The sequence below is a fragment of the Bidens hawaiensis genome, unplaced genomic scaffold (assembly GCF_021521415.1).
Source record: "Bidens hawaiensis isolate Kalapana, Puna unplaced genomic scaffold, B.hawaiensis_p1.1 tig00034686_1, whole genome shotgun sequence".
NCBI classification, from domain to species: Eukaryota; Viridiplantae; Streptophyta; class Magnoliopsida; order Asterales; family Asteraceae; genus Bidens; species Bidens hawaiensis.
This window is the reverse complement of record NW_027496018.1, coordinates 86,863-108,558: the sequence shown is the minus strand read 5'-3', so window position 1 is coordinate 108,558 and position 21,696 is coordinate 86,863. Positions and strand designations below refer to the sequence as shown.

Below are 21,696 nucleotides of genomic sequence, written 5' to 3'. Positions count from 1 at the left end.
CTTCATTCTCATCACTAACATCATTCACCACCGCCTCAACGAACTGCGGTGGTGACTCAACTTCAACACAGGTAATCTCAAAATGAGGTACAAGACTTACCGCGTTAATGCGCACACTATTACCTTTCTTCGAGCTTGAGCTGGCATGCTACGGGTTTACTGTGGTATCGCTCGGTAGTTGACCCGCGTTCTTTTGAAATCTCGCCACGTCTGCTGCGAGCTGACCAATCTGCTTTGACATCGCTTCTGCTGACTTGTCTCTCAACTCGAACTGTCTCTGCGTTTCCTTTTGATTATCAGTCACGAGCTTCAACAACGCATCTAACTTTGAATGTATTGATTCATCTGAAGTTCCTGAACTACCCTTCTGCTGGTCCTGATTCTGATTACCTGACGAACTGTTACCCCGGTAACCATCTCTGTTATATCCCCGACTGTTATACTGGCTGTTCGAACCACCCTGTCGGTAGCTGTTCTGCTGTCGGTTCTGACTGGACCCTGAAAGTTCGGGTTCGGCGCGTTCCTGTATTTGAAGTTCGGGTGATTCCTTAGGCCCGGGTGATAAGTGTTCGAATTAAATTCTTGGCCCTTGGACTCCCCGTATGCATAACTGACTTCCTCCTCATCGGTATACTCGTGATCATCAACCCCGGGGCAATCTTCAAACTTATGCCCCAACTTACCACAATCTGAACAAACCGGAAATTTCACCCCGACTTTACCAACCTCATTCTTTTTCCCTTTTCGATAACCCGCGAGTTCCCGTTCTAACTCTGCAATTCTGTCTGACTCTCTCGAGGCTGATTTAACTGTTCGGGTAACCCCGAATTTTCGTCTTCGTTCAGCTGCTGCTTCTGACTTGGAATCCTCACACATAAACTCAAGGAAATCCCAATCATCCTCTTCTGGTTGGTTCAACAACATCCCATTACATGACGATTTTAGATACTTTCTGTCCTCGTAAGTCAACCCGTCAACGAAACATTTCACTAACTCCCACAACTCAATCTGGTGGTGCGGACATTTCCTGATCATCTCCTTATAACGAATAAATGCCTCATGAAATAACTCACCCGGTGACTGTGCAAAATGTCGAATCTCCATCCGGGCTTCGTTAGTCTTCGACTGCGAATAATACTCGTTAAGGAAAACCTGCTGTATCTCGGCCCAGTTCTCAATACTATGCATCGGTAGCGAGTTGAACCAGTGTTTTGCTTTGTCTTTTAATGAAAACTGGAACAACCGCAACCGAACCTCATCCTGATCATAAGTACCATCACCAATAGACCCGCAAATAGCTGAAAAATCTGACAAGTGTGAATATGGGTCTTCTGATCCCAGTCCATGAAAATGGGGAACTATGTTGATGTAGGACGAACGGGATTTAAATGTCGGCTGTCCCTGAACACTCACCTGTGGGACAATCGGTGATGCACCATCTGAAATAGCCGGTCTGAACCGACTGTTAACACCCTGAACCGGAGACCTGTAATTCCTTTGTCTGGCCCTTGGTTCCTCAAAACCTCCCCGATTAACTTGAATCGGCTGTCTCTGTTCCTCCCGATATCTACCTAGACCACCTCGATCAAGATTCCTGTTCCTCCACCTGTTACCTCTCACCCTAACCGGTTCCTCAACCTCATCAACCTCTTTAACACGCAAATCCGCATTGTCATTTCTCGGCCCAAATTTCTCCTCATCTCCCTCTTCTTTGTCTTCAATGTGAATACTGACATGGTCAAATCTTGAATAATCAGCTGTTGATGACGAGGGGTATTGTTCGGGGCAAATGGCCCGGGACTGTCATGGTTTCGGTTTCGGTTTCAGTTTCTGGAGTGTCGGGCTGAATTTTGGTTGTATTGGTGGTGGTAGGTCATTATTTGGTGGGTTTTGATTATTCGGTGGGTTTGGTTCGGGTTGGAAAACATTAATTTCGGGTGGTGGGTCTTGGTTTTGGTTTTAGTTTTGGTTCTGGTTCTGACCTTCCATATTTGGCTGTCTGATTTGAGTTCGGTTCTGCCGAGCTAAGCGTTCAATCTCTGGCTCGTAAATCAGTGGGGACCGTTTCCCTGAATGGCGGGTGTGCATAAACCTGCTACCTGCACAAATAACACACCTCGCGTGAAATGGGAAAATAAAAATTAAGAACAAAAACTAAATTAAACTAAATTAACAAAGAAATCAATTAACACAAAACACTAAGCGCGCTAACTCTCCGGCAACGACGCCATTTTGATGATAGACTGTCGCTATCTAGTAAAAAACAATATAAATTAGTGTCCTAATCACCTTAAACTAGTCAGAGTAAGTAGGGTGTCGAACCACGAGGAGTATGTGGTCAGTGTAAAGTGTAAACGATTCCTAACATTATGAAGTGTTTCAATTAACGAAGTGCTGATCACACTAGCAAATAGTTTGGTTTTGATATCGATTAAACACGTAAACAACTTTCAAACAATTAACAAAGACAAATCACACCTGGCAATCCAAGTACGTAACCTAACAGCAAACTCATGCAACTTAACAGATAAACTATCATGTGTCAACTTCAGACTGACTAACTGGTTAAACCTTAGGCATCCACGCTCGCTAACACATGACACTGGTTATCAAACGGCCCCTGCCAGTGTGACTCAACTAAGGGCAAACGTATGCTTTCTTGCAACTAACAGGTCAAAACAATCCTACAAGTAATTATCATAGCAACTGGCACACTAATCGTTCTGATCGAAATAAACCTAAACTGACGTTGTGCACAATCGTACTAGACATCAATACTCATAGATTAACATCAAAGATAGTTACAATCAATTCGTTCTTAATACATGAGAAAAACTGAAAGATACAATACTCTACATCACGGGTAGGACTCGAAGGAACTAGCCGCGCATTGGCATCTCTCGGGCTTCGGTTATGATCTGGTATGACATGTATGATGCTCGGAGATGATTGGAAGTGATGGTGGCTCTCCTTTCTACTCTGAAAATTGCCTGGAAGGTGAAGAATAGCGTTTAGGGTAGTCAAAATGTAATATATGAAAAACCCTAACTTTCACGATTATGGGGACCATCTCGTAGCGCAATGGTCTCCCCCCCCTGGTCCATCGCGCTATGTGATGACCAAAAGTCAACGCGGTCACATTTACAGGGCATCGCGTAGAGCGATACCCCATCTTCAACACCCATCGCGCTACGCGATGGGTCTCTTTTCTCAGTAACTCCACATAATTGCCTTGGTAAGCGTGCTGGACATCCCGGGTCTTCATTCCATGCTCGTATAGGTCCAAATTAAGCGCGTTAAGTACATGTGACCTGAAACACAATAAACATGTATGAAGTACCATAGTTCCTAAACTAAACGAGTAAAACGACCAAGTTAACATACTAATATATGTACAAATAGACCAAACATCAACAGACCCGTCGACAACTACTTGTTTTCAAATTTGCCGACGAAGACGCATTTTGATCCAACTTTGCCTATGGCGTCTTTTTATTTTAGGTGTCTTATATCGGATATAATTTCAATATGTTTTTTTATTTGCTTTGGATTTCATCTAATTTAATTTGAAGACACGTCAATAACATTCAAATCCAAAGTCATTTGAAGTAGATAAATATCAACGAATTCTTCACAACCGGCAACTATTTTCCCTGGTAACATTAATTTTCCGGTGCAAACATTTTGGCCGAATTTTGTCAGCCTTGACAAACTCCCGGAGTAGTAACCCCGTGCCATCAGCTTCAATTAGGGTACATAATTGCACAATATACTCATTTTCAACCTTTGACATTATGTTTCCTTCGTAGTACCCACACCAATTCTATCGCCTCTCTTGAATCTCATTATTGAAAAATATTCACACAAAAATTTATATAAGACATCTAAAATAAAATCTGTCGTCATAGGCAAATTTGGATCGAAATACGTCTTCGTCGACAAATTTGGAAAATAGTAGGTTGTCGACGGTTTTGGGAAACCAGTCGACTAGAACATTCCAAAGACAATCGACAGCTTTGTAGTTGCCCAAAAAGTTGCCTTTATCAACGAGTTTGTTTCAAACTTTTCTAGGGCAGACGGGTTTTGAGCACGTAGCAAATTCTGATTGGGTTTTAAAATCTATCGGCGTGAATACAAAGGTGTCGAAGACGCCGGGTTTATGAAGGATATTTCTGGAATTTTACATAAAAATATGGAGAAACGTTACAAGTTGGTGTTAGCTGAATAGGCAATGATGAGTTTTGGTTCAAAGTCAAATGAATATTTGTTGTTGTGTCCTTTTCTATGGCAGTGATGTTTGAAGTATCTTGACTCGATACATATATGAATGATTTTCAAAAAACAACTACCAAGTAAACATCCCACTAAAAGTCAAGTACTGGAAGTTTGGAGAAATTTTCGTTCTTGATTTCGTACGAGTCATGTCGAGTGTGAGGTGACCGTTAATAATAAACATTTAGAGTGCGTTCGCTTCATATAATTCATGGGATTCAAAGGAATAGAAATTAAAATCACATGACATGACGTGCTCTTTTTGTTGGAATTTGAATCTTTTTCCATTTTGGTGTGTTTGGTTGTCAAATAGTTGGAATTGGAATTCAGTTTTCTTCAAATTCCTTTAAATAAAGGGATTTCAAATCCTTCCAAAATATAAAGGATTTCAAGTAAATTCGTTGGAATCTTTTCTCAATTTTTTTTTAACGAGGACAACGAATAAAACATTTTAGTTTATTTATTTATTTATTTATTTTGTTTTTTATTTATATTTTGAGTTATGAATTTATTATTATTATTTTTGAATATTTTTTTAAGGAGTTTTTGATTATTATTATTATTATTATTATTACATCAATCAACTCGTATCCTCATTCCGGTCAAAAGCCCTAAAATATCAGTTTGAAATTTGAAAAAAACTTAACGTCGTTAAGTTTTTTTTAACGAAGATCTAATGAAAACAAATAGTGTGAAGTTGGGATCGGTGACAGCTACTTTCTAAGTTATGATTATTATTAGCCAACTGCATTAAGTTGCGATTATTAAAATCCAATTTGCCTAATAATAATGATTATTAAAATATAATAATAATAATAATAATAATAATAACAACAACAATGTTAACAATATACACACATACTTGTAGTTTAAGTAAATTGTATAGATCATGGAACAATCAAACAAAATGTTGAAGTGTGATCATGAGCAAGTTCTTTGGCATATTGAAATATTTCGATATTAAATAATGGTACTCTTTCTTGTACGCCTTGTGATCCATTCCCAACCAATATCATGTAATTAAATATTTCTCAATCAAAACTTTGACAGTAATTAACATTAGTTTATGCAAAATGTTGAATTTTTAACAAAACTAGTAAACGGCCCGTGGTAAGTCTTGTTTTAATAAAGTTACTAAAATTTGTGCGCGCATAATGGTAAGTCTGATTTTAATAAATTTTATTAAAAAGAAAACACATGAATCCTAGCAAGTAACTAGGATAGGAACCCAGCCTAGCTGAACAACAAACACACAAAGAGAAAACAAGTGGTTGGGGTCCTCTCGCAATATTGTTTGTTCCAAGTACAATCGATTTTATTATAAATTTGAAATTTAAAAAGCATTCAAATTTAACGAGTTGGTTTAACCCTTTCAACTTTAAATTTATGTCATTATGTGTAATAATACATCAGTTTTATGTTCTAGAAGGAGAAAATACGAATTTTTGGTAACATAAAGCATATATGTGATAACTATCTTTCGAACCCGTGTAATACACAGAAAATTTCAAAGAGAAGAAAAAAGCTTCGTAGGATTATAAACATATGAATATGATTACCTAGAAAAAAAAGAAAAGGCTGACCGAGAATGGCTTCATAAAACGGCTGAGCAAAAAATTTATGTCAAAATAGAGAGAAAAAAAATTGAATTGGTGTTTATGGAGGCCGGAAGCCTAGAACAAGAGGTGTATATATATCAATTAATTGGTTTATGTGCTATCGATTATTATTGGAACCCATTTTTGATTAAACTGTCAAAACCGGTTAATCCAAATAACCGGTTTCGGTTCATATCCGATTTTGAAAGGACATATAGCAACCAGTGCAACCGATTAGATTAATAATCAAATCGGTTAACCTATAATCAGTTAAAAAACCAATTTTTAAAGAAAATAAACTACAAAAATGTAAAATGTCACTTTATTAAAATAAAAAGGGAATTAAACAACATTATTAAAATAAAAATGAAAAAACGGCGATACATTTTATTTGATGATATATAATCATCGTTGTTGTCGTCTTCTTCTTCGCTTGATTTTAGTTACTAGTTACGGAAGGTTCAACGCGGCTAACGATTGCGCTTCACTTTCAGCTTTCATCACCTTGCGATTAATGTTTTGCCAAACACCATACAATTCTTGCAACAAGCCATTTCAATATCGTCTGACATGAACTTCGTGCAAATTTCAGGGTTTCTCTTTGTATCTAGTACCAACACGACATTTTCTTTACTTGCCATTTGAGTCTTAAGCGTTGAGACTTGAGAACTTTGGAGAGCTAGAGAAATTGTGTAATCAAACTTTAATATCCAATACCTATTTATTCAACTTTGGGGGGGGGGGGGGTTGCTTTAGATGGTTAATATCCAATTTCCAACGGTAAGAGACGGCTATATAGGTTGGGCGCTAGAAAATAGTCAAAATAAATTTAATGATGGTTTCGGTTAACCTGTTCTCGCCTTGAAAACTTCTAACTGGTCTCTAACCTATGGTTATTTTCGTAAATCGATTTCTCCTCTACCGGTTTCGTTTGGGCCGGGTTAGGTTAAAAGTCTGGAACTAATAATTAAATTGCTATTGGGCTTTAAAACAGCACCATCGATTGTGGCCCATATGATGCTGCTTGAGTGCTTGGTCTATGAGTTATAGCCCAACTACACACCTTCATTATTTACTATCCAAAACCTTGATTGTTGATTTATATACTTTTTTTTTTAATAGCGTTTGGATCGCCTGCCAATACCTGAGCGAGCCTTCTTGAGACGGATGTCAACCGTCCATACTGATTTTGAAGCTCCAGGCCTAACCCACTCAAGAACACCATCAAGGAGGAAACTCACACCATTGTGAGAAAACCCCCTTGAGTCAGGTTTTGAACATGAGACCTCTAGGATCCCAAGTCTTAACCATCGTCCCCATGCCATTGAGCCAGAAGGCCAATGACGTTGATTTATATTCTAAAGTGATGTAAACTTCACTATTTACTATCCAAAATGAAGATAAAAATTTGGATTCTGGCATCATTTCGAAAATGTACAATTAAGTCTCTTTAAGGATTGGTGACCTAAACCTCCCATTCATACGTGCAAAGGCATCATAAACTAGTACAAACATTCAGTGACAAAAGTATAAAGAATTCTTTACATGTAACAACAATTGATGACAAAGAGAATTCGTAGATCAAAGTTTGAATAAAGAGGGATTATATTATTATTATATATAACAAATGGAAAGTTTGGCGTCGCATGTCCATGATTGTTCCGTGCGGCGCCGTATGATTGGATTCAACAATTTATTTTTGTTTTTATTTTAAATTTGATGATAAACGATTATTCATGTCGACTAGTTCTCGCAACATATGGGACCGATAACGTTTGGGTTTTACCCACGACCAGGTTGTGTTTTACTGACATTTTTGTTTTACTTTCGATACCGTCACAAATGCAATTGAAACCGACCGAATTCGCATAGACTCACCGCGTTTTGTTTTAGTTCCGATACTGCAACGAAAATCGACCTGATGCTGTTTTTTTAGTTACGGTATCGTAACGAACTTGACGGAAACCGACCGAATTTGCGTAGACTCACCGCCTCAACGCCCGAAATCGACACGGGTCGGTTTTACTAGCACTTGAGTTTTACCGACCGACGCCACCCCATTGTTCCATCTCAATTTTTATAACTTTTTTTGCTTTATGACGCATGTAACCGAAACCAACCGAATTTGCGTCGACGTACCACTTCAACTCTTAAGACCGACAACACTTTAGTTTACCACCGTTTGGGTTTTTACCAACCGCCGGACAAAACACTACTTATATTATAAAAATGCAATTTGTGAATGAATCAACCAAACATTATTCAATCACACCAATGTTAATGATATTTTTGTAATTATAATTATAGAGTAAAGTTAGAATGTAAAGAGAGGCAAATGTGATAAAGATTATTCAATCTTCTAAAACTGATAAACCTGAAATCGATCTTTCAGATTTCATACCATGGGTGGAGGTGATTGGGCTTCGTCGGTGAGGTATGGTTTTTAATCTTCTCGATTTCGTTCCCTTTTCATTTTGCCCTCATACATGCAGTCGATAGCCTCTGTCGATTTCAAGAGTTTCGGTGGACCATCGAATGTGTTTTTCCCCTTTGTACGTGTTTTATTTTTATCTAATTTCATGTTACTGTATCAAAGCTATTTGGTATTATGTTCTCTACTCCCAGGAACAACTTTGCAACGTATGCGGTTATCAGTATATATGTGTGTTTATTCAGTAACTTTTTAAACAAAAAGACAGGGCAAATTTTTATTTATGTGTTAAATATGATGATGCTGAGTTTGAATCTTAAAATGTAGTAACCTCATAAAATGTTTAATGATGGAACATTTAATTTTGTTCATAAAAAAATCAGTGGAATTCCACTCAAACGAGCAGTGGTAGCTTATTGTATTTCAATAAATGAATTTGGATGGGAAATACACCAGGCCCAAACATATCCACACTTCAGGCAATTGGCAAAACACCTGCACCAAAACCAAGTCGGGTTTTTTAAGGAATTTGACTGGTATGCGTTGGTTTTGGAAAACATTTTGAAAATGGGAAAAAATGAAGTAGTGAAATGGTTTCTAGGAGTGAGAATAGATGTTGAAGGTTTCTAGGTGATCCGAGTGTCATATTTTGTCGGCTGAGTTGGAAAAAAACTAGGTGTTCCGCCATTTCAAATAATCTTCATTTTAAAGATCATTTCTTTAGGTCATCTTTTTTTTCTTTTGTTTTAGCTGTTGTGGCCTTGGTTCTTCATTTAGAATTACACTAAAATCTTCCGTCGTTTCTCCCTACATAAGAATTTAGAGTCAATGAAGGCCCGTTACAATTGCACCAGGTAGAACCACATGTAGTCTGAATTTGAGATGTATTGGCTGTAGGATTTTCAAATAATGTTCATTCAGTTATATTGGAGCTGTGTAGTGAATAGAATTTATGCACTTGTATGCATTGTGCCTAAACTTTTTTATTATTTTATTATTAACTGATAATTACGTATAGGTTAAACGGGCCAATCCATGAACCATTTTTAATTTTGAAATTATTTTATGTAAACGTTCTATAAACCTCAAGTAATTATAATTGTTTGAAAACTTGCGAAAAACTTTGTTCTATTAGTTTTAAGTGATCAAAACAAGTGAAATTTGTCAAAAATTTTACTATTTCAACCTGGTTTGACTTTATACTGGTCAAACTTGACCATTTGGAAAGTTCAAATGAATGGAAATCTGAAAAATTTCGGCGAGTTTGGTATTATAGTTTTTTTATTTGTTATTCATGTTTTTTAGTGTGATATAGTTTTTTTATTAGTTTATAAAACTTAATATTGACAGGTTCTTTAAAAAAGATCACTGTTAAAAGTTAACATTTAGATGATATTATATTGTTATTATTTATTTCCATGCTTTGTTTATTATATATTGTTCTTTTTTTAAAATGAACTGATAAAAAGAACATAAATATTCAATAATAATATTTTCTTAATAATGTGATAATTGAAGTATGAATATGTGGAGCCGTTTCATTATTTATATTATTTGCGTAAGTGAAATCTCAGTCAATACACTTTGATGAAATTCTATATATATATGTAACTTTGAATGCATGTTTCTAATTCTGCTGCATAAACTTGAGGCTGACAATGTGTGGGTCAAGAGGAGTAGGTAATGTATCGAAACAACTAATTGTGGTGGAGGTTGAATATGAAAATGTTTAAAGCTTATGGCTTCAAATGTGACATGAGGATGTTTCTGGGTTGACAGAAAATCAAGAACGAGAACTACAAAAGGAGGTGGAAGGCACATTGTTTCAGTTATTTCATCTTTAATGTGTTGTAGAACCTTAAATGGTATCATTTGGTTTTCTCTGAGAAATTTGGTTTATTTATATTTTTGCATCATAAGTATTTACATTCTTTGAATATAGTTATTGTTATTCTTTTAATATAGTTATTATTATTATTATTATTATTGTTATTATTACATTGAAGTTGCATCCTTGAAGTACTTTAAAGGTCTCCGACCATCGCCTGGAAATTTTGGAAATTTTTCAATATCTGCTAATTGGTGTGTTGTGTGATATTACTGTTTTAGTTATATAACTAGAAAATAGTATTTATGACAACTACCTTTTCTATATTTTTGCAAGGGTTAAAACAAAGTTCTGCATTGTAAGATTATAATCAGTATTATATAATTAAAATTTAAGTAAATTATACATGTTAAGGAGATTTTTTTAATTTTGTAAATTTAAAATTTCATGTACTTATTTACCTTTAATTGTGTTTTTTTATTTTATTTTCTAATATTATAAACTTTAATTTCAAGTATTGACTCAACCCGTGTAATATAAGATGAGACGGTCGCAAAGTTATTATCCTAGATAGTGATGGTAATTTTTTAATTGCAATATCAAATGTTAAGAAGTATTTAGAAATTTGTAATAAATTTATAAATATTTTTTGATCTTTTATATCATATTAAGTTACTTGGTTACATATTAATAAAACCTCCGTCTGTTGTGTTTAGTTATATGTATATATAAAGTAATCAGAATAATTAACTGAGTAGAAATATCCATAAACAAGAAAAAAGGTTATATTCTTTATTTTTTTTATATTTACATTTGGTTTACAAATATATAAAATACTTTGTTATAGAAAAATTTCTAATATTTGTTTTAAAATGAGCTTAAAATTATATCGAAATTAAGAGATTTTTTTTAAACCCACTAATTTCTTTCTTGTCAATAAATTTACATTTTAGACTAAGAAAAAAAATAAAGAAACTCATATAAATAAAAAAGACAACAAAATTTCCTATAATCATTGGGTAATTTCAGTATAATTTTGAATGAGGAAGAAGATTTGTAACTTAATAACGGAACTAATTTATTAAAGAAAAAAATCATCCTGATGATAAATTTGATTTATTGTTGTTAAATAAGGCGGTAGGCAATTTTGTAGGCTTGCTTAAATTAAATTTGTAAATCAATCAAAATAAATTTATAAATCATGCTTGAAATTTGAGTTCATACCAAAATTATCCACAAATAATATTAATTAACTTCAATCAATGATTTCGTCCTATATCAATGCAAATTCCGGATCAGATACATTACATCCATACATCTATTTAACACAATCCATATTCATTTGTTAATCTTTACAAATTAGTTAATTCAAAATTTTGATGTAAGAAATTTTCTCGAATTTGTAAATTTTATATATTAAACTTCTTATCTATATATTAGATTTATCTTTTACATTTAATTAATATTGTTTTTTTCTTTCAAATAATTCATCTTATTAATTTTAAAATTTGAGAAAACCCGTGTATTACTCGGGTTCTAAAACTAGTTATAAGCCAATGGGGGCCGCGTACGGACTACCAGACGTTACTTAGTTGGTCGTTTAAAAAAAAATTATATTATACAAAATCCAACCAACGTAATTTGTGAGAACGATATAGAATAATAAACCCGGTTTAGTCTATAGTCGGCCTAAGTCGTAACGCATTAGCACACCATCAAAGCTCACGGTTTGACACTCACAATGCTCAGTCTGAAACTCCACCGTCTGAGTCTAACCACCATGTCCGCCATGCTATCTTCATCCCTCAGAAACCCTAGCCTACCAATTCCACCACCAAATTACAACCTCTGCCGTTCCGTCAAATCCACCGCCATCCTTCCAATCTCCACTCACTCATCCAAACTCTCACTTCGCTCCTTCGCCGCCTCCGCCACCATCACCGCCGTCGATAAAATCCCCGTACAAAATCCAATTGTCGAGATGGACGGTAAGTATCGTACAATCACCACTTCCTAATTATTATTATTATTATTATTATTATTATTTTGTTACTTTTTTTTTTAATTTTAGGTGATGAAATGACGAGGATTATATGGCAGATGATTAAAGACAAGGTGTGAGCATATATGAATTTTAATTGTTGACCTAATTGAGTTCAGTGTATAGTGTGATGACTTATTGACTTATGGTTGTTTTGTTTTGTTTTGTTTTTTTTTTATTTCAGCTGATTTTACCGTACATAGATTTGGATATTAAGTATTTTGATTTAGGAATTTTGAACCGTGATGCTACAGACGATCAAGTCACTGTCGAAAGCGCACATGCTGCGTTGAAGTAAGTCTTGTTGGTTTGTTTAATTATTTTTTTCTTCTGGATTGCATTGTGTATTGGCTATTGACTTGATATTGTGTTAAATTTGTGAATGATCGTTGTATCATGTATGCGTGGAAGTTCTTATTAGATTACACATACCTATTCTGCTATTCAACATATTGCTATTATCAGAAGGCTTTGTAGGCATCTGGTTCAGAAACCCGATTCGAGGTTGTATTTACAAAGGAGAAAGCGTTTCGTTGTTAGATAGAATAGATGCGAATGCTTATATGAATTTGCAAGCAAAAGCTATACGTAAGGTAGGCCAGGCCCGTGTAGTTCAATGAGGTTGACTGAACTATATACACAGGAGTTTTGTGTTTAGGTGATGCAAGTTAGAAGGAACTGCATTTCAAGGTTAAACTTGACATTAGATTCATTTTTTATTCACGTGTCATCTTGTGGAGCTTTTCTTTTGTAGATAGTGATGCAAAATATCTCTTAGTTTAAATTTTAAAGTTTATTTTATGTTTTATCTTTTCGTATTTATGTTTATTTTGTTTCCATGTTTCTTTTTTTTTTCATTTAGTATAAATAGGGTGTTAAGGTTTATTTTTTAGTTGATAAAGAACTTTGTTCTTAGAACCTTTGGTTCAATTTTATTGTCTTTGATTATCATGAGTTTCTTGAGTCATTGATCGCTTCGAAAACTGCATCACACACTATGATATAACTAAAAGATGGATGGAGTGATAGTATTGAAAATGGTAATCATATGTAAGGTGAAATAGCACAAGTAAAGAAGGGAGAAGTGATGATTTAGACTTTTAGTGTTGTCTGTCAGTAGACTTTCTTTTTGTTATCCAACATACTCTTACCCAAATTCTTTATGCTTTGCAGGTATAATGTTGCTGTAAAATGCGCTACAATCACACCTGGTTAGTCACTCTCTGTAAACCTACTTCTAGTGTGTTATAACTCCCTTCTTCGGGCAGAAGGGTGATCCCGGGTGTCCGGCTCTTTTGTTTAAATTTTGTGTCTTATTACTTCAAAATGACTGGCCTCTTCACTTTTGCACATCTTTTTAAACAATTAACTTTTTATTTGTTTAACAGAGTCTAGTAATTGTTTTATGACATCTGATGTTAATCTTTTATTATCAAAATCTTAGTAGTCTTTGAAAATCCTTAATTTCAGTTTACTGTCTTGTTGGTCTTGAACTATGCTAGTTAAATATCAGATTTTGTAATTTGTTTCTAATGTTGCAGATGAGACAAGAGTCAAGGAATTTGGATTGAAATCTATGTGGAGGAGTCCCAATGGCACAATCAGGAATATTTTAAATGGTTTGTATATGATCTCCTTGGTCACAGTTGTGAGAAATTTCAACACAATTTATCTCTTGTTAGTTTCTTAAATTGCACTACAAATTTCTTACCTCTGTGCAATCATCTAGGGTAATTTACAAATATTCTTTTTTGTAATACTTCTGAAGAGGGACAAATTGATGCACAGTTGCTCTTTGTAGACTGTGAATATATTGAGAACATTCATCTAGTCTGGATAATTCACGAGATGGTTCTAAATGTTCATGTCTTTACTGAAGATTAGTTTTGTTCATGGACTTTATATGGATATTTCTTGTTATTTCAAATTTTCTAAATTTTTTGTATGACTGCTCAGTTTAGTTTATGATTTTTATATTTATATTTATCTGAGACACTTAACATATCACTTTGATCTTTTCATATATTATGTTTGTATTTACAGCTTTGTTTTAGCTTCTTAATATACAAGTTTTAGTTGCAATTTTTTTTAACTAATTAGTGACTGTTGATGTCAGGGACGGTTTTTCGTGAGCCTATTCTATGCAAGAATGTTCCAAGGATAGTTCCAGGTAGTATCTAATTTCCACTCACAACATATGCTTGGTAACCATGGATGACTTGCAGAACCCTAATTCTTTCTCTGGCATTAATTTGCAGGGTGGAAGAAACCAATCTGTATCGGCAGGCATGCGTTTGGTGACCAGTATCGTGCTACGGATGCAATTATCAAAGGACCAGGAAAACTCAAGATGGTTTTTGGTATCTTTGAAATGATCCCGTTTCTAATTATATTATACTTGAAAACATAAACTAGATTTTTATAAGATGACTGTTACATTATTTGATCAGTTCCAGAGGATGGTGAAACTCCCATGGAGCTTGATGTTTTTGACTTTAAAGGTCCTGGAATTGCACTTGCGATGTATAACGTTGATGAGGTTTGGTTTGTTCGTTTTGCTTGGCATCATATATTTATAATGTAAATTAATTAAAGTCTTACCATGAGAAGTTTATGCTTTTTGGTAGTCCATTCGTGCGTTTGCTGAATCATCAATGGCAATGGCTCTTTCAAAGAAATGGCCTTTATATTTGAGCACCAAAAATACTATTCTAAAGAAATATGACGGCAGGTAACGCTGTAACAGTATCATTATTTTCTTATTAGTAATTTGCTTAATGTTTTATCCTATGTTGATTACAACAGGTTTAAGGACATCTTTCAGGAGGTATATGAGGAGAATTGGAAGGAGAAATTTGAACAGCATTCAATATGGTAATTTTCTGTATTGGTTAGAATTGGGGTTTGTTATTCTCTTAGTGGTGATTGCTAATGATGTATTATTTGAAAACTTTCATATGTCAAAATGTTCATTTTACCCGGTGATCTGTTGCTTACTTGAAGGTATGAGCATCGGTTGATTGATGACATGGTGGCTTATGCACTGAAGAGTGATGGTGGATATGTATGGGCATGCAAGAACTATGATGGAGATGTACAGAGCGACTTACTTGCCCAAGGTGATATTACATCTGATGCATGCTTGTAGTTGTATATGAATTGGTTGTTACTTTTGAAATAGACACAGTACTTACATATGAATCGAATGATTAACCAACCTTTTATATTCTAATGTGCTGTTAACTCACTGTTGGCACACTTTGTGAGTAAATGGCACGCTTTTCTGACTAAATTTTCAATACTTACTTGCAGGATTTGGTTCTCTGGGCCTTATGACTTCAGTTTTGGTCAGTGTATATATATTAATCCTTACCTGAGAAAGTTATGTGGTTTTAGGACTGCATGTTAACTCTGTATGGTTTGCAGCTTTCGTCAGATGGGAAAACATTGGAGGCAGAGGCAGCTCATGGGACTGTAACCCGGCATTTTCGGCAACACCAAAAGGGAAATGAAACCAGCACAAACAGTATTGCATCTATTTTTGCATGGACAAGAGGACTTGAACATCGGTCTGTAATCTGTTTCTTTCATCACCTTTATGTATTCTTTAAAAACGTTCATGTTAATAATGCTCATATTAGTTAAAAGTTTTCTACAGTATAAGTGTTGCTTCTACTGTTATTGCATTCTCCTGATTTGGTTTATACTGCATATATATTGTTGTGCAGAGCCAAGTTGGATAATAATAAGAGATTGGCAGATTTCGTTCAAAAGCTTGAGAGTGCGTGTGTTGAGACAGTTGAGTCGGGCAAAATGACCAAGGATCTTGCCATTCTAATACACGGACCCAAGTGAGTACTGCTAATGCTATTGCAATGAATTTAGCATGCCCTCAAATATAGGCTCATAATACTACTGATACCTGAATGTGATTGCATACCTTTTGACTGAATGTCATTGCTGGCCATTTTAAATGATTTTTTATGATATGCCTTGAATTCGGTTCTATTGTAAGTGTAAATTTTGACCCGTCTACTTATGAATGGGATGATCTGGTTTTCTTTTAATCTCAGAAGGATCAAATAAAACTTTTTTAAGCTAAAGAGATGCAACCTCCTAAATCGTCTTAATAATATTGTATTTGTATTCATACTCGATGCGCTAAATGTTTTTTACTTAAAAAGAGCCTGCAAAAAGTGTTTTTGGGTCCACATACTGAAGTATGATCTATTTCATCCTGTTAATATGCCCATTTAGATTTAGGTACTTCTATATTTCATGCATCAAAGCTAGTTCTGAAAAGTGGTTTAGTATTTATGCACTACATACTTATATAGTAATCTAGCTGAGGACAAATAAAATAAGTAAAACTAGTTAAGTCATTATAAAATTACCAACTTAAGTCATTGACCAACATGACGTCCTACTTTGACTTTCTAGATATTTTTGAACCAGTGGCAGCTTCTGAGATAATTGCATGTGTACAGGGCATCAAGGGAATTCTACTTGAACACTGAAGAGTTCATTGATGCGGTTGCTCAGAATCTAGAGTCAAAGCTTCAACCTCTTGCTGTTCATTAAAGTGGTATCGGCTGACGATATCAGGCCTATGTTTTGATTGATTTCTGCTGACAGTGAACCGTTGAGAAAGGATATCAGACAACAACAAATACATAATACCGCAGGGAGGCTTTTTGAAATTACACGTCGTTGTCTTTCCTGCCATTTTTTTTTGTTTCATAGGATTGGTCACTTGGTTTAAAGGTGAGTTTGGTCAACAGAAGCACTGTAGACAAAGGCTTTAATTGTTTTCATGGTGGATGTTTGATGCTTTACCTTTTTGGTACCATGATTTCAGGTATTTAGTAGTGTTTACAGGTGGTGATGCTTTGATAAAATAGTAATCTTGTTGGATGTACCTTAGTAGAGGTAGCAAAATGGGTGTCAGGGCCTGTCATGTAATGGGCCAAAAAGAGTATTGTGGGGTAACTTAATAGAATAGTACAAGTTTCTCATTGAGTAAAGTGCCGTTTTCGGCCTTGTGGTTTGTCAAATAATGCGAATTTAGTTCAAAGTTTATTTTTTGCAAATGGATCATTCACGTTTTCCAGTTCTTGCCAATTACATTCAAATCATTAACCTCGTTAAATTTAATCGTTAACTCAGAGATAGATATGTCTTTTCACTCTTTCTTTATTATATGAGTAAAGTGTCAAAATTGTCCCTTGAAAATTGTCCCTTGAGGTTTGGTTCAAAAATATTCTTTTTTCGCAATTGGACACTTGATGTTTCTCAACAGTTGTCAATTCCGTCTGAATTGAAAACTTGGTCTAAATTCAACGTTAACTCATTGGTGTTAACATTATTATTGTTATTATTATGTGTTTGTTCGATGACATATATAACATCTCACGATTCCTATGTTTGAATCTAATATAGTATTCGTTAGTTTATTCTTTTTTATTTTTAGTCATATAAAGGGTTAAGCTCAGTGTAATAATAATAATAATAATAATAATAATAATGTAAACAAACATGTAAAAGGATAGTAACATTCTTGATTTAACGTTGAATTTAGATCGTGTTAATAATTTGAAAAAAATTGGCAATAGGTGGGAAATATCGAGGGTCTAATTATGGAAAAAAAATATTTTTAGATGAAATTCACAAATGTGACCAAAACTTGGGGACTAACACTTTACTCTTTCTCATTTGATTGAAGTCACTTAAAAACTATTTTTAAAATCACCTAACTTTGTTCCAGTCTTGTGTAAAGTAATTTTCCACCTTTTCGGTTCCGAATGCTTATGTGGATTACTAAATAGTGACAGGGTGTTTTAGTTAAAAAGTTAATAATAAAAGCACGTATATGGCTAAAGATAATTTTTGGTCTGTCAGTAGTCTCCGTTGAAGCTAGTTTACCTTGAAGGCTAGAGTGAGTTACTAATAAAATCATCATATCAATAATCTCTGTTGAAGCTAGTTTACCTTCCCGAACTATTTCCCTGGGAGGTATAATCGATCCACTCATGATGTTCTCAGTCAAGAATTAATCATCAGATGATTTATCGCTAAAACAGTTGCACCGTGCCATTACCCACTTTTGTGATTGTTGTCCCTCTCCTTCCACTTGCGAATCTAGTTGTCATCTCCCAGCCAGCTATTATATTATTTTGTTTTACTTATGTTATCGTTTATTTAGTAGCTTATTACAAATTTGGATTTTTTTTTATTACCTAGATATAGAGGTGCACAAAGAACTTGAACATGGAACCGGACCCGATAAAAAAAAATGAAACCGGTTTTTTTATACCCAAACCCGTACCCGACCCTACATGTAGGGTACAGATATGGTCTGCATTTCAGTACCAAAACCCATACCTAGAACCGGACCCGATTTGTTCTCGGTAATACCCGAAAACCGGAACCGGGTTTTTCCAATACCTGAAACCTGATTTATCAAATACCCGATCTATACTTGAAAAAGACCCAAAAATGCCCCTAAAAATGCAACCTTTTAAAAAACACAATCTATATCCGAAAAATAAACAGAAAAAACTCCCAAAAATAGGGTTTTCTTCAATACCCGGAAATAGGGTATTCCAATACCCGGCTCTATATCCGGCCCGAACCCGACGCATAGGGTATGATTTTTAGAGACACTACCCGAAGCTGACTTAGGATTGTCAATACTCGGTCATACCCGTATCTGGTTCTATATCCGGAAACCGGAACCGGGTTTTTCAAGTATACTTAGAAAAACCCAATTTGTGAATTGTGACCGGCTACAAGTGAGTTGTGGGCCTTTCCCAGGCCACACCAAAAATCCCTTACGTCATCAGCCGTCTCTTCCAAAACCCCATTTTCCAACCGAGTTCACTCCTCAGGGTTCGTAAACCATTATTACTCCATATTCATTCAATCAATCTACCAATGGCTTCAGCCAAGGTCAAGGATCTCGTTTCAGCCAACCCCGTCCTCGTCTTCAGGTATATATACATACATATTCAATGTATATACGCATTCCTGTTTGATTTGTGCGTAATGTGTGTGTGTGTGTGTGTGTGTATTTAACGGTTTTTTTTAGGTATATAGTGGCGGATTTGTGTTTGAATGCATGTATTCCTGATGTAAATGTTGTACGTTTGATATTGATTTTGAATTTGACAGCAAGTCTTATTGTCCGTACTGTGTGAGCGTTAAGAAGCTGTTAACCGAACTTAATTCGTCCTTCAAACCTATCGAACTCGACTTAGAAAGTAAGCAACTTCCTCTATCTCTCTCTAGATTTTCAATGTATGTGTATGCACACTGAATTTGCACTGTAATTGTTGTTTTAGATTACAAATTTAGGGATTGTAAAACCTTTAAATTCGATGTCATTATAAGCTTTCTGTTTGCGAATTCGATTGACACTTCACAACAGCTGAAATGATGCTATGCTTGCAAAAAATCACAACTCATTTTTCAACTTGTTTATTAACAAAGACCGGTTTACTACTATTTCATTTACTACCTTTGCCCTGGTTTATGAAGGTTCAAATATATATCATTTAATTGGTAACCGAATGAACTCCAAATAACCATTGTTATCAAATACGCTAAGCGTACTCAAGGCGGATAAAAAAAGGCGATGGACTAAGAAAAAAAAAGCGCTCTTTAATAAAAAAATGAAAATATATTATCTGTAAGAAAAATAATATTATTTCTTCAAATAAAATTAAACATAAGCTATTATATAACATTTAATATTATATAATTAGTAGCAAAAGTTTTAAAATGGTTCTGTCTTCTGATTTTAATCATTTTATTTGTTAAACTCCACCTTTAAAATTTATTTTTAAAGTTTAAATGGCTACTGTAAAGCAAATTAAAGTATAAGAAACATGAGCATAAATCATATGTGGATTAGTCAAGAAATAGTAGGAAAATGATTGAAAAAGTTATATTTCTATTAACCTTGTTTTTCAGTCTTGTGTGATTTGTAGAAACCAAATAATTATCTCTGATTATACAGATAGATTGGAGTTATTTAAGTAAATCCAATTTTTGTAAGGAAATCCTTATCAATTAGTTAATGATGAAGCAAATGAAATAAAAATAAGTCAAAACAAAATATCAAATTCCAGATTTGGCTCCTAAAAACGCCTTAACCATGGAAAGTCGGTGATGTAGCAACTCGCCCAAAAAAACGCTCAGGCGGTCAAAGCGACTGCTTTTAATAACTATGAAAATAACATGTGAGCTCAATTCTTCGAGGCCTTGACAAACTTCCACAAATTTTGGGTACAAACCATGTGTTGGTCAATGGTCATGCCAATTGGTTTGAAAACATTCTTAAATTTATTTGACTGGTGTTTCACCTGAAAAATGTCTAAATACCCGCGTGTATCTATGTCTGCAGGTGATGGAAGTGAGATGCAATCAGCATTGCACGAGTGGACTGGTCAACGATCTGTACCAAATGTGTTCATTGGCGGCAAGCACATTGGTGGCTGTGACAGTGAGGGCTTTATCCTTTATACATTCTTTGTTTGACCCGTTACTAGTTTTCCCCAATGAATAAATTAATTTAATGTCCCAAATAATTTTATGTAGGTACTGTTGCCATGCACAAAGCAGGAAAGCTTGTTCCCCTGCTGACTGAAGCTAAAGCAATTGCCACCAAGTCATCCTAAACAACCATTCTCATGGTATCTTTATAAACAGAGTTATAGACTTTCTGAACTTATATGCATGGGTATTGGGTCCCAAATTTATGGGGAATGTTGCATTCAAATGGTCGGTTTTGTTTTCACGACATAATGTTGCCTGAAACAAGTGATGATTATTCAGTCAAACTATGAATGGATACCAAAGATCTTTAGGGTTCTTTTGAACTTCAAAGTTACATATTATTTTCAAAGGGTCTAAATGGGTCGGCTTTAGTCTTGTTTGCCTTGCAAACACCTGATATGCTCGTTTATTCATAGTTGTTGCACGTTGACTGTCTGAATAATCAAATTGCTATAACCATTAACCAAATTAAGCATGACTTATCATTGAAAGTAGATTTGGCAACTTTGACCTTGACCACTCTGTCATGATCCTTTAGGTTATTGGGCCCAAGCTCTTGATTAGTTTTGGTGGACGTAAGCTTTTCATCATCGTCATTAACCATCATCATGATTCATGGTCTTGCTCCTCTTCTTCATAGCAAATATAGCTTGTGTTAGGAGCCACACAATCACAATCAACCTCATTACTACTTGAATCCTCATCAAGTTTATCATTGCCATCTATCCGTCTTTATATAATCTGTTATGGGCCATAACTTATGGTGCTCTATGGTCTATAATCTAGACGGCGCAAGCTGCTAAAAAAAAAACTATATATTTTGGGAAATTAGCTTAAGTGCTTATATAGAAGCAGAGAAAGATCCGGATAGATTAGGAGAAAGTGGAGGGCAAAAAAGTTCATTAGAAACATCAAGACCAGTACCCATTTCCCGTTTGTGTCAAACCCGTTTGGACCCAAACCAAAATGA

At 34.9% G+C, this 21,696-nt stretch overlaps 2 protein-coding genes across 2 annotated transcripts; both read left to right on the top strand.

The window, feature by feature from the left end:
* The first annotated feature begins 11,870 nt into the window (after window positions 1-11,870).
* On the top strand, window positions 11,871-17,114 carry LOC143586523 (isocitrate dehydrogenase [NADP]-like). The gene is made up of 15 exons (XM_077068057.1): window positions 11,871-12,117; window positions 12,201-12,244; window positions 12,355-12,464; window positions 13,344-13,381; window positions 13,712-13,789; window positions 14,287-14,340; window positions 14,429-14,530; window positions 14,621-14,709; window positions 14,798-14,901; window positions 14,976-15,044; window positions 15,174-15,289; window positions 15,483-15,517; window positions 15,597-15,739; window positions 15,899-16,021; window positions 16,658-17,114. Exons 1-15 carry the CDS (start codon window positions 11,871-11,873, stop codon window positions 16,749-16,751), a joined length of 1,446 nt encoding a protein of 481 aa, XP_076924172.1. The 3' UTR covers window positions 16,752-17,114.
* Window positions 17,115-19,061: 1,947 nt separating this feature from the next.
* LOC143586522 (glutaredoxin-like) lies at window positions 19,062-20,927 on the top strand. Its single transcript, XM_077068056.1, has 4 exons — window positions 19,062-19,159; window positions 19,341-19,429; window positions 20,575-20,673; window positions 20,769-20,927. The coding sequence occupies exons 1-4, from the start codon at window positions 19,104-19,106 to the stop codon at window positions 20,846-20,848; spliced, it is 324 nt and encodes a 107-aa protein (XP_076924171.1). The 5' UTR covers window positions 19,062-19,103; the 3' UTR covers window positions 20,849-20,927.
* Window positions 20,928-21,696: the final 769 nt, after the last annotated feature.

Excerpts from the sequence above, each read along its gene's own strand:
- LOC143586523 (XM_077068057.1), top strand. The coding sequence starts at position 11,871 with ATGCTCAGTCTGAAACTCCACCGTCTGAGTCTAACCACCATGTCCGCC. Across the intron at positions 15,518-15,596 it reads GCCTTATGACTTCAGTTTTG|CTTTCGTCAGATGGGAAAAC; the intron begins GTCAGTGTATAT and ends TATGGTTTGCAG. Across the intron at positions 16,022-16,657 it reads ATTCTAATACACGGACCCAA|GGCATCAAGGGAATTCTACT; the intron begins GTGAGTACTGCT and ends GCATGTGTACAG.
- LOC143586522 (XM_077068056.1), top strand. The coding sequence starts at position 19,104 with ATGGCTTCAGCCAAGGTCAAGGATCTCGTTTCAGCCAACCCCGTCCTC. Across the intron at positions 19,430-20,574 it reads TATCGAACTCGACTTAGAAA|GTGATGGAAGTGAGATGCAA; the intron begins GTAAGCAACTTC and ends CTATGTCTGCAG. Across the intron at positions 20,674-20,768 it reads GCACATTGGTGGCTGTGACA|GTACTGTTGCCATGCACAAA; the intron begins GTGAGGGCTTTA and ends AATTTTATGTAG.